Genomic DNA, 13,325 nt, shown 5'->3' on the forward strand with positions numbered 1-13,325 from the left:
CTATCTTTCCTCTTTATGCCAGTGTATTGTTAACTGGAGTTTGAGGGAAAGAGAAAATCTTATGTTCTTCAAAGCAAGTATCTCCTAGCACTTGGATGAAAAAGTGGGTCAACAGAGTGCAATGTTATTCAGCTCATACAAATCTTTTCCTCTGTCATAAATGAAATGATACAAATTTTTAATATCAAGTATAATCTCATTACCTTTGTAGCACTAGAAAATTTTCTTTGGTAATTACGCATTGGGTGGGTTAGTGACAAAAGATTTGAATGTTTCTGTGGTAATGTACATAATATAGAGTTTTCCTTTAATTAAATATTTTTTATTGAGACAGAATATGTTTGTTTTATTTCAGTTGTCAAACCTACAGAGGCACCAACTCCACCACCTACACCTCCCCCACCTCCCACAATCCCTCCAGCTCGGGATGGTATGTCTATTTGTGAATTTATTCAGTATTTTTACATGGTTACTGCCTCAGGGTTTTATCCTATTTTTTATAAGTTTAAATTGATTTAAAACTAGTGCAGTATTCCAGGGTCTGGAGATAAAGATGAATTTCCTAATTGCATAGATAGAGCTTTATTGCAATCTGAAATTTCCTGGTTTAAAACAGAAAGATGCATACCTTTGGGGAAAAAAAAAATCAAGATATTTTGTAGCTCTGCAGAAAATCTGTGAGCCTAACCCTCAATAGACAATTTGATTGCTACGGTAGCTGCTCAGAAAAAATGTCATTAAAGATATTTGCATTTGATTCTTGAGCTCTTCTTCATTTCTTGCACCTTTCTTTGGGAATTTTTAAGAAATGTTTTCATGCTGAGCATAATCCTCCTTTCAGGTTGACTGTGCAGGAGGAGAAGTTTGCTGAATATTTGTCATTTTTGAATATTAAATTTTTGAAATAATGCTCTTTATTTCACTGTGCTATGAATGGTAAGTTTCAATTATTCATTTTCTTGGTCTTTCAGTATGCAGAGGTGCCAAAGCAGACATAGTATTCTTGACTGATGCTTCCTGGAGTATTGGTGATGACAACTTCAATAAAGTAGTAAAATTTGTTTTTAATACAGTAGGAGCCTTCGACTTGATTAATCCTGCTGGAATACAGGTAGGTTTGTTGTTTCCATTGGGTAAATTTTAGAAGGAAATTGAAGCTTATGCTGGATTACTAAAGTTAAATTTGATTTTTCCTTTCTTACAGGTTGCTGTCAGTTTTCTTTTGTATTTGATTGTTCAATGTTTGTGTATGGGTGTGCATTCATTAATTACGTTAATAACATTCAGTAATTATATTCAGTGATATATGTACTGTATGTACTTAAGGCAAGAGAGTACACAAACCTGTATATGTCCAAATTTATTGACATTCTGTCACCAGGTACTTTTACCAGGTATCTCCTAAAAAAATGAAAGAGATTTTGAAGAAAAGTTATGGTTAATTTATGCTTGGAAGCAGAGAGTACATACTGTATTAACTGCACCATAGTAAACATTTAATCATACTTATATAAGATCATATCCCATTTTGTACACAAAGGAAATTCAAAGTGTTGTGTGTACATTGCTGTGATGGTATCTGTGTATGTAAATATGTATGAGGGTATATAATCATACATATACGGAAAATATTTTTCAGTTAATTTTTACCACAATGCATGTTTCAATGGAGTGAGTTTGAACATGGAGATATGTGACTGAATATTGTTACATATTCCCCTTCAGGTTTCATTTGTGCAGTACAGTGATGAAGCAAAATCTGAGTTTAAACTGAATACATTTGATGACAAGGCCCAAGCCCTGGGAGCTCTTCAAAATATTCAGTACAGAGGAGGAAACACACGGACAGGTAATTCTGAGCAGTAATTATATTTCTTAAAGATAAATTGCTCTTGGAAATTGCCTCATTATCATAATATTTAATGGTTGAAGGATTAAGTTTTTATACTTTTCTGTTTTGGTTGTGTGGCTGTCACTCTGTCTCATAAAGTAAGGAATTTCTTCTCCTGCAGATAATATGACTGACTCATTCATTATGCACTTTGCAGGCAAAGCACTAACATTTATCAAAGAAAAGGTTTTGACTTGGGAGAGTGGCATGAGGAGAGGTGTTCCCAAGGTACTTGTTGTTGTCACAGATGGTCGATCACAGGATGAAGTGAGGAAAGCAGCAACGGTCATACAACACTCTGGTAAGCAATTCACAGTACCTAGCTATTTTATTTCCTTACTGTGTTAAGCAATGCAATTTATAAGCAGTGCTTCAGTTGTTTGTGAATTCTTTACTCATCATTTATGGACTCAGAAATGTATTGTCAGTGGTTGGACTCACTCAAAAGTATTTAAAGAATTTAGACTTTTTGGGCCAGACTTACTTTTTCTTTCTCTATACTTCCTTCTGTGGAAGCATATGGCTTCCCAGGGCTTTCAAGGAATACCTTATGCATATTGTTTCACAGAACTGACTTTTGGTTACTTCTCCTTGCTGTGTGGACCCCTGGCATTATTGTAAAGTGTGCTCCATTCTGGTGCCTTTGATGTACTGGGCCTGACTTTTTGACTTTTTTCATGTTTTACTTGTCATGGACTACAGGAGCTCCACTGAATGGAGGTGCTCTTGCTGGAGCTGGGTCTGAACTGACTTCTCCATCGTCTTTTCAGCTGAGAAACATTGCATTCCCTCTTTAGATTGCTGAGTGTGACTTACGTGCAACTAAGCATTTATTCCTTTCCCTGCTCTCAGTAGCCTTTACTGAGATTCCCCAGCAGTCTTGCATTTAATTGCATGAACCACCTGGAGAGCAGTTTTCCTGAGTAAGGAGATAGACTTCCTTATACTGGAAGCATATTTTTGGCAGTATATTACTGGCTTGTAAACCACAAGTGGTCATCTTGACTGCCTCTGCGATCTGAAAGAATCATCTCTGTCTGGGTGACTTCTAAAGATGTTTGGCTAACCTGTTCATAAAAATCTCTATATCCCCTCTGGATAATCTGCTTCAGTGCTTATCTACCCTAACAGTTGGAAACCTTTTCCTCATATCTCACCTAAGTGTTCTTCAGGCTAATGAAGCTGTTGTCTTCTTTTCATTTACCTACTTAACCAGGAAAGCAATTGATAACTGTCCACTGTAACAGGCCTTCATATTTGAAGCTTTTTGTCATTTCCTCTTTCTGTCTTTTCTTTTCTAGACTAAACAAACTCATTTTCTTCAACCTCCTGCTGCTGATGTTTTCCAAACCTCTTATCACTTTCCCTAGCTACTCACTTCTTTGCATCTTAAATGTTGTACTCAAAGCTGGACAGAATATTTCAACCAAAGTTTCAATACTATTGACTGCAGACAATAACTATGTCCCATTTCCTTTTGAAAAATTCAAAATGTAAATAAAGTTGGGTTTATCATGTGCAACAAACGTGAATTCTGTGTCAAGCCTCCTGCCAGCATTTCCATTACCTGTAAAGGTCCTTGTCAATGAAATTTTTGGGGAGGGGTTTTTCTATTTAGTGCTGAATTGTATAGAGGCATTTTTTCCCCTGCTTTCTGGTGTAGCACAAGAGGTCAAATTATCATATGGAAGATTAGGTGGGAAAAGGAGAGGAAGAAATGAGTCAGAAGAATTCTGTAAGTGCTATAAGATAATAGAAATCAAAATGGAAGGCAAGGAGGCACTACTTTAAGGACTCGAAGAGGCAAATCACCCAGACTTCTGTCACAGATTATGGGGAGATTATCCTTTTACACCTAGTGATAAGATTAAATTCTAGAGACTGCATTCTTCTCATTTTACTTAAGCCATCTAACAATTAAATATCTAGTCTAAGGTGATCATGTGGAACCCTTTTATAGTTATTGAAGAGAGCAACAGATAGGCATGTACAGAACACAGTTTCTCCTGTCTTGAAATTCATGTTTTAGGGAGGTGAACTGAATTGTATTCTGAATCTGTCCCTGTTTGTGTGTTGAGTATAGAGTAAGCCTAGACAACTAGCTTATACTTTTTTATAACTTGGAAAGTAAAAATTGGTGAAATGGTCCCATCCTGAGGTGGCAAGAGGTAGAATATTGGATAACTAATTTAGATAACTGATACTTTGCAGAGATATTGGACACAGAACAGGTTTAAGACATGGTAGAGTTGAGAGGATCATACATTTTATATGAAAGAGAACATGCAGCCAAGCCTGTGTAGATTAAATAATGTCAAATAATGTCAGTAAGTGATGGAAGAAGGAGAAAGTTTTGAAAGAAAGATGCAAAAAACAGTTTAATTCCTCTTGAGCTTTGATAGGTGAAAGACTACCCAGAATGTGTGCTCATAATGAAGACCAGACACAAGACTAGATAGAGCTTGACAAATCAATGATAGAGGTGTTTTGTGAAATACTGACTTGAAAAATGGTTGTGTACATTTTACTACAATCCAGGTAAAAAATGTTATTTTTATAGGCTTCAGTGTCTTTGTGGTTGGTGTGGCTGATGTGGATTACAATGAGCTGGCCAAGATTGCCAGCAAGCCCAGTGAGCGTCATGTATTTATTGTTGATGATTTTGATGCATTTGAAAAAATTCAAGATAACCTCGTCACCTTTGTGTGTGAGACAGCTACCTCAAGTGAGTAGAAAACATCATTTTCCTTTTTCCCAAACTGATATATTTGCTTATATACTGCTAAAGTTGTCATACCATTTACAGCACTTAAAAAAATGCATAAAAATTAGACTTTGTAAGAACTGCACATGGTTTGATCAATTTTTTTTTTGTTGTTGTTAATTTTGAAGTAGCTATTATGCTTGATATAATCTTCTCTCACATCCCAAAAGTACAGGCGTAACACAATGAGAGCAACAGACAGTGAGAACTCTTGCTCTTTAAAAGGAAGTAGAATGATGCCTAATGTGAATAGGGGGAAATAACAGGTCCTTTTACCCCTGGTCCAAACTGCTACAGGGCTGCAGGTGAAGTATGTGATACTGTTTCAAAATGATCTAAATTAGATGTCATTTGTTTACTCAAGAAAAATCTTTCTATGGCAAAAATGAAAAATTCTCAGGCCTGTCGTGTGCAACTGTGTACTCCCTAACTACTTCATCCATTGGCTCCTGAGGAGACATATAAATCTTCAGTTTTTCCTTGTGAATTTGACAGCAAATATGCTGCCTGACTCATGCCTTACATATTTATGGAAAGATCGAGTCATTATATCCCTTTCCTCTTATGAATTAGAACCAAAATATTTTGGGGGCTTATTTGTTATCACATACTATTTGTCATGGTAGAAATATATAACTAAAAGTAGAGAGTAAAGTTTTTAGCAGTCCTTCTAATGCAGACTGCATCCTTCTAATGCAGTCCTTCTAATGCAGTCCTTCTAAAGCATGACAAATGTAGCAAAAGTTGGCTGATAATTAATATTAGCACAGATTTCTTAGTAACAAAACTTACTAAGTATGTACCTCTTCATATCCTGGTAGATTTCACAGTTTTGAACTTAAATGTTTCCTCTCTTTTAGCTTGTCCACTTATTTACTTGGAGGGATACACTTCACCTGGTAAGAAACTGTCTATTATATTTTGTACAGGTTCAGTTGTGTTCTTTACAACCCTACATTTTTTTTTACCATTTTCCTTTCCTGATTTAAAGGTTTCAAGATGTTGGAGTCATATAATCTAACAGAGAAGCATTTTGCTTCCGTACAAGGTGTATCACTGGAATCAGGCTCTTTCCCAAGCTATATAGCATATAGACTACACAAAAATGCTTTTGTCAGCCAGCCAATACGGTAAGTAAACCTAGAAGACTCATATTTAGAGCAAAAAGGTAGGGAAGGGTTAATAGAGTTTACAGCTAATGGCATTAGTATCTTATGGAAGATGCATTTATTTGATATTCTTTTTACTGAACTCCAGGAAATATACTCCAAAGAACATCTACCATTGTTCTCATAAAATGCTAATCTCTTTCTTCCTTTGTGATCTGTTCACTGTTAATCCAGCTGCTTATTGTTCTTTTATTTGAGACTGTGCTTCTTAACAACTCACCCTGCTTATATTATACAATTTGGCCTTAGGCAGATGAGCAACAGCCTCCTTAGTACAAAGACCTCTACACTGACAGAGGGAAATGGTTTCGATATGGAAGTATATGCACTACTATTTACAGGGGCATCATTTGTATTATGATAGGCAGCAAACTGATGCCATCGACTTAGGTTATTTTCTCCAGTATCTGAGTTGTTGTATTTGACTGATGTAAACACCAGTGATAGGACCCACGGGAATGGTGTTAAGCTGAGGCAGGGCAAGTTTAGGCTAGATATCAGGAAAAGGTTCTTCACCGAGAGGGTGGTCACACACTGGAACAGGCTCCCCAGTGAAGTAGTCACTGCACCAAGTCTGTCTGAATTTAAGAAGCGATTGGACTGTGCACTTAGTCACATGGTCTAAACTTTTGGGTAGACCTGCGCAGTGCCAGGAGTTGGACTCGATGATCCTTATGGGTCCCTTCCAACTCAGGATATTCTGTGATTCTATGACTAATGAAGTGGAGTTTTAAATGGCCTGTGGTCCTAGATCTTGTTTATGATTATTCTTTCCTACTGTCACAAACACACAAAAAAAAGACAGCAATTAGTTTTACTAGAATCACAGAATCACAGAATCACAGAATTTCTAGGTTGGAAGAGACCTCAAGATCATCGAGTCCAACCTCTGACCTAACACTAACAGTCCCCACTAAACCATATCCCTAAGCTCTACATCTAAGGAATCTAATACTTAGAGTAAGTTTCAGAAAAGTCATCCTGAGACAGAGCAGACACCTAAAGATAGACCACTACTCCTAATTTAATTTAAGGAAAGTTCTTTTTGTAAAAGCCTTTGAAATCTGCCTTCCTGTCAGGTTGTGTGTACAGGCACTGAGGTGTATGAAGAAGCAATTTCTCTTTGCTGGCCTTCTCAACTCACAACTTTAAAAGTGGAGAATTTAAAGACTTTTTGAATTCACTGATATGCCATTATAGTTATGTGAGTGAAAGATCCCTTACGGCCTGGATTTTTACAATCTAGGGAAGTACAGATAATCCTAGTCAGTAGGATCTTGTTTTGCAATTCTGTTACATTAAGATATATCTTACATTCAGCAGAATAGGATGATAATAAGATAATAGGCAGACTTTTTGCTTATTTCAGGTTTTTTAGAATGTTGTGATTCAGTCTATTGTCTGTCTTTTGTAGGAGGTGGAGTAGACTTACCACAGTATTCTGGACACTTAGTTTTCATAAGATACCAGAATATAAAACTCACTTTAGACTGAGTCAGCAAGGCAATAAAAGCATCCTGATCATGGTGGCATAGTTGTTTTGTACCTGAGACAATTTGCTAACAGTTATAAATACTGTTGCTATATCTACTTTATTTTCTTTCTTGCACTGTGTTGTGTGTTGTTGTTGACGTATTGATATAACTATAGTTGGAAAGTGTCTCTAATGGTGTGGATACATAACCTTTGCCAAAAATACAGAAGAGCTTTTCTATTTATTTCAAGGTTTTTCTGTTAATGCTCATGAGGTCAAATCCCTCTCTAAATCCCAGTACATTGGCTAAGGAGAAGCATAAGCTACTGCCCTTCTTACAGCTAACTTCCTGCATTCCCTACCTTTCCTTCAGAAAATTCCAGAGGCCATTTAATGCATATTTTTATTTACCTCCAGCTTTCTGTCTTTTTAATGTCTTACAGTCTGAATATCACAAATCTAAACCTCAGCAGCCACTGGTGAATGAGGCAGACCCCAAATACACCACTCGTTGCAGGGAGTACATTAAATATCTCCCTCATTACATCTGTTCCTGAAGGCCAATGATAGTTAAAGCAGTATTTTCTGTTGCTTATCTAAAATGAGCCAAGTGAAAGAATATTAATGTGACGGTCCTTTTTTATAAACTTATCTTCAAGGAATTCAAAATATGTGCAGTTTACGCAGAATCTTGCCACAAGAATAAATATCCAAGAGTTCTTGGTTGCATTCTGGCTGCCCCCATAACTATGTCTGGACCAACTGAAAACAGGCTGTGAGTTCATTTTAACAAAGCACAAAGTAATTTTTACCACACAGTTCTTTTCTAGAGTAGTTAAAATACTTAGTTCTGTTAAACACTGTTATTTTCCCATTAATCTTGTTTCTTTGAAAAAGGACAAATGATGAAGACCTTATTTTCCTCATGTGTTTCTATGTGAAAAAATATCCTCATATTGTCTTAACAGGGAGATTCACCCAGAGGGATTGCCACAGTCGTACACTATCATTATGTTATTCCGTCTTCTACCAGAATCCCCCAACGAGCCTTTTGCAATTTGGCAGATTACAGACAGAGATTACAAACCACAAGTTGGAGTTGTCCTTGATCGTAAGGATGATTATGCTTATTGATCAGAGAATTTATACATTACATTACTTTGCATGTATTCTTCTAAAATCTTTCCAAAACCATATATAATCTTTTACATAGTAAAAGGATTAAATCTTTTACATAGTAAAAGGATTATATATTTTCAGTTATAAAAGTTTTTTTTTTTTTTTTACTTTGCACATCAATTAGTTTTTCAACAGAGTAATTCAGCTAAGATGCATTTTAACTTTGTTATTACCTCTCAAACCAAAAGAATGTGCATCTACATAGTTATGGGTTAGTGACACCATACCAGTCTATGTTTACCCAATGGAGTAATGCATTACATTTTATCTGTGAGTATATCTTAGAATGGATTTCATCTGTACATCTAAAATGAAGTGTATTATTTTAATTTCTTGCAGCTGCCAGCAAAGTGTTGTCATTCTTTAACAAAGATACAAGGGGAGAGGTTCAAACTGTATCTTTTGACAACGATGAAGTCAAGAAAATCTTTTATGGAAGCTTCCACAAGGTAAAGGATTGAAATTATGAATGTTGCTTTCTGAGGTGCAGCTCTTTGAAATAGAAGATGAGCAAGCAGAAGTTTTCAGTTATATCCAGTTTTTCTATAATGCTATAGTTGACACAAGGGTTTATAGATTGCATGATGCAAGATCTCTGAAGTTGTAGTTATTTGTTTTTGGAGTTAAAAGCCTACTTTGAACCAGTGTAAAAGATGAATTTGCCAAGATTGTGTAAGTGGAGAGATATATCTGAAAACGGCATAATAGTTTGCCTGGCATATGAAAGAAAACGGGTAAAAGATAAACTGGAAATAAAGAAAAGAAAGCTGTGATGAGAAGTTCTTTGGGGAAGGAGAGTGTAATGATTTGGAACCATTGAGGGAAGATGAAGATATAGCCACAGAAAGTTAATAGTTACTGGTTTATAGAAGAAGGCAAGGAGACAGTTCTGGGATATGAATAGAATATTGAATGAGATTTGTATGTTTAACAAACGTAACACATGTATACTTACATATTTTCTGTGTATGCGTGTGTATTGGTATATTTTCATCTTTAGGTTCACTGGACCTAAAATATTCCAAATTATTCTTTAAGTATTTTAAATGAGGGAGCAACAATAAGGAGAGAGAGCACATAATAAGTTATATAATGTATTTGCAATTTAGAATGGAACTCAGGTTTTTGAATTGCCAAAATGGCTGGCAAAATCTGCATTTGCCTACAATTGTGAAAATTTTGTGCTTGCCTTTAAAGTTTTGTGTACCTAATTATGAAAACTTGATCCTGACAGACTTGCTTGCCTCTAGGCATGGAAAAGGCTATATGTATGTCTAAAACCACAAATTTTAAAACGTTTTCCTGCTGTTAAACATATATGTTTAAGGCAAGAAAGTGAGCTGCAATTGCAACATTTTCAGTGACTGAAATGCATGTTCTGATGTTATCTATCTCTGTTTAGCTTAGCTTTCCTCTGATGACTAAATATGGCTGCAGTATAACATTTGTTTTCTTTATGATACCCTCTCCGGCGTGACTAGTCACTACCAGCATTCCTTTGAGGATACTGATAAGGGGTTGCCTCTGTTGACTTGCTGATACTAGAGGATATGTTGTGAACCAAGCTTTGCTACAGCTGACTGCAGGGAGAGCTAGCTGGTGCCAGCATTCTCATGTGTTGGGACTTGATCTGTTTGAAACAAAGATGACCAAAAAAGTCAGACAGTGCTATAAAAGCTGTTGTTTTATTCAGAATTTGACAGTGGGTAATTACGCAAACTGTTTGTGTATCATGTCCAATTTTTCATGTATTTATAAGTTACCTAATGGTCAATTATTTTTCTATATATAAAGAAATGTTTGTTTCATTAACTTTGTTACTCCAATTTAGGCTTGGATCGCATTTTAATCAGGCAACCTTTGTGCTGTCTTTGGCATTTGGCTCTTTTCCAATGAGTATTGAGAAGAACTGTCAGTATAGGCTAGGACAGATATTGTTTTGGTTTAAAAGTTGAGCCATCTTATCACCTAGAAGTACTGTTAAAACCTAGAATAGTATTTAGAATGAATAGTATTTAGAATAGAATAGTATCTAGAATGATATCTCATTCTAGATATCAGTGTGAGAGTTGAGACTTCACTTCTTTAGGTAAGGGGTATGAAAGTAACAACATGCTGTATTACCAGCAGTCATTTTTAAGTACCAACTGCTAATTTCATTGACATTCAGAATCATATTTTTTTCTTGTAGTTTCTCTAAGTGTGATAGAGCTGAGGAGGATTCTCTGATACCATTTACACTGAAGTTCTGCTATAAATCAGAGCAAATAGGGAACAACCTGCAACTTCAACAACACTGGCAATCATCTGTAGCCATTTACTATACTTATTGGTGAAAAACAATTACAGAGAAAATAAAAATCCAGATTTTTGCATTATTTTAATTCCTATAACCCTCACACATATGAGCAGAAAATTATCCTAAGGTGCTGAACAATGTTCAGGAGTAGCAGCTGTCTGCAAATCATGTTAAAGCTCTGAAACTATGAATTCTGGCTTATGAGACTGTTTCTTAAGCAGAAATGAACTGTATATCTGTTATTTAATGTGGGGTGCTGATCCCCCTCCTTCTTTTCCCAGAAATGAATAAAAAGGTCATATTTTGATAGTATTTGAAGTAACTGGAGTAGCCTTGATTTAAATAGCTGTATTCAGGATTTCACGATGTAACTGAGCAGACTTCTCTGGACTTTCTCCAGGATGATTACTGAGATTGCTATATGAGTCATGTTGTTAATGATAGTATCATGGGACTCCCCAGCTCATGTGCTGGGAAAGCCTTATGTATCAACCATGTTGATTAGCTCTTAACAAAGGATAGCAGTAGTTTCAACTGGATGAAGGAAGGAAAGTAAGATTAACACATTTCAGAAGGTACTTTTGCAATTTCTCCTACCATCTAGTTTCAAAGAAATGACAAGTCTTAAAAATACAAGAAGATGTTTTCCAAAATGTCAAACATTTTTGTGGTTTTCATTAGATGACTTACTGGCTCGTTCAGTGAAACACAGTTAACTACACCTAACTGTGCAGGGAAATTTACTTTGGCATACTTGAATGCTCTGTGTAGCATGGTTATGGTGAAAGCTGTTGAATCTGGCAAGTCCCATAGGAAAAATCCTTACTGCCTGAGGCAGTCATTAAACTTATAACTGAATGTTTTGGAGAGACAGACTTCTTCTACTTGCTTATTCTTACTATGCTAGACTTCCTTTTTGATTGGAGTTTTGCAGTAGTTAGCCACAGGAAATTTGATAATGGGTTTATGTCTTTCTTCTGGTGTACATATGGGATAGTACTTTGCTTAGCTTATTGATGTGGTTCATTTAGCAGTAGATCAGAACACCATCAAACTTGATCTTAGAAAGGCTCTGCAGAGGGATAAAGTGTATTTTTTTTCTTAAAACCTCAGTGCTTTCTGGCACTGTAAATGGTCAGAAGTGATGAACTTTATGTTAGTGTGTTAGAAATCAAGTAGAGTGTTTCTAATATTTTGTTGAAAATAAAATCGAATGGGATTGAATACAGAGATGTTATATTTACTGTCAATGCTAGATTTTTATTATATTTGTGTCTGGGCCATAAAATTCAGGCTGGAATTCAAAACTGGCATTAAATCAGCAGCAAACTGTCTGAGTCAATAACTTGGGGGAGCTCTACTTATTTTTGACTGCTAAAGTTGCTGCTTCTTTGGACGGATAGATAATGTTCAGATAGTGATTGCTGTCATTTTCAAACTGTTGGTCCGATTCAGCAATATGTTGTAGGTTCACACAAGTTTTGTGTGCAAACGAAGATGCAGTAAAATGTATTCACTGCAGAAGTAATTTGCATTATTTAACTTGTAACAAATAGTTAATGTTCCAGTAGAATGACTTGCACATTAAGTGCCTTTCAGAATTAGTAAATTGCATTTGTGGTGATGTTAAACAGTTGGATGCAGTCATTAATCTGTAAAATTTAATTATATGATCAAATGACTGAGGAAATTATGTATAAGTGATAATGAATTTAAAGTTTAGGCATGGTGTTTATTTCATTGTGTGGAAAGTTTAGTTTTTAGTACCAAAATATACTTTGGACTCTGTTTTTTATTTGGTCAGTGAAAAACATTGGGAATGTTAATTAAAAAAACACTCATATGCACAGTGCTGAGAATTAAACTGTGACAGCAACTGAATTTCAGATGACAAAAAAATAGGGTAGTTTGAAAAGTCTTAATTCCAACTATATGGAGCATAAGTACACAATATTTAGAGAGTTTTAGATAAGCTATGCTGATGCCTTGGAGACAACTACACATGGGAAAATATTTAGTATGGAAAAAAGAACAAATTCTCAGGAGATTGTTCAGGCTCTTGTTGACTCAAGACATTTAAGGGAATCTCTGTTTCCAATTTAAGCCAATTTTTTCAAGCAGTCATCAAATAGCAATATGTTTCTGAAAGGTTATATATGGTGATAACAGAAGCCTTAAAACATAAATACATACTTCAAGGATTTTTTTTGATTGCTCGTCCTAAGATGTTGATGTTTAAATAATTACATAGATGTTACAATATTGTCTATAAAATATATGCAGTATGTAAGGTACATAAAACCACTTAAAACTTTTCTGTTGCCTTAAATGTTCTTCCATCCACTGCATATTAGATTCACTGAAATGTCAGACCTTTGTTTCTTTGTTGGAGACTTGTGAAGGTCTTGTGTTTTCATAGATATGTAGGAAATTCACTTGCATAACTTTGATGAATATAATGGTAGTGGTCTAATTAAGTGATTTGCCTGCTTTGATTAAGCACTAGATCGTCCTTTTGTTTTAGTCATATATGGTCTGGTATTTAATCC

General features: G+C 35.5%; 1 protein-coding gene across 1 annotated transcript in view; it reads left to right on the plus strand.

Moving 5' to 3' along the window:
* Nucleotides 1–13,325, plus strand: part of COL12A1 (collagen type XII alpha 1 chain) — a 97,005-nt gene that overhangs the window by 62,821 nt on the left and 20,859 nt on the right. The window contains exons 43-51 of the mRNA XM_084285386.1: nt 356–430; nt 972–1,111; nt 1,726–1,849; nt 2,049–2,192; nt 4,452–4,616; nt 5,516–5,554; nt 5,647–5,785; nt 8,267–8,409; nt 8,817–8,926. Coding sequence (XP_084141512.1) covers nt 356–430; nt 972–1,111; nt 1,726–1,849; nt 2,049–2,192; nt 4,452–4,616; nt 5,516–5,554; nt 5,647–5,785; nt 8,267–8,409; nt 8,817–8,926 — 1,079 coding nt within the window. The remainder of the gene's footprint in view (nt 1–355; nt 431–971; nt 1,112–1,725; nt 1,850–2,048; nt 2,193–4,451; nt 4,617–5,515; nt 5,555–5,646; nt 5,786–8,266; nt 8,410–8,816; nt 8,927–13,325) is intronic.

Source organism: Netta rufina (genome assembly GCF_964035555.1).
Source record: "Netta rufina genome assembly, chromosome: 3".
Classification (NCBI taxonomy): domain Eukaryota; kingdom Metazoa; phylum Chordata; class Aves; order Anseriformes; family Anatidae; genus Netta; species Netta rufina.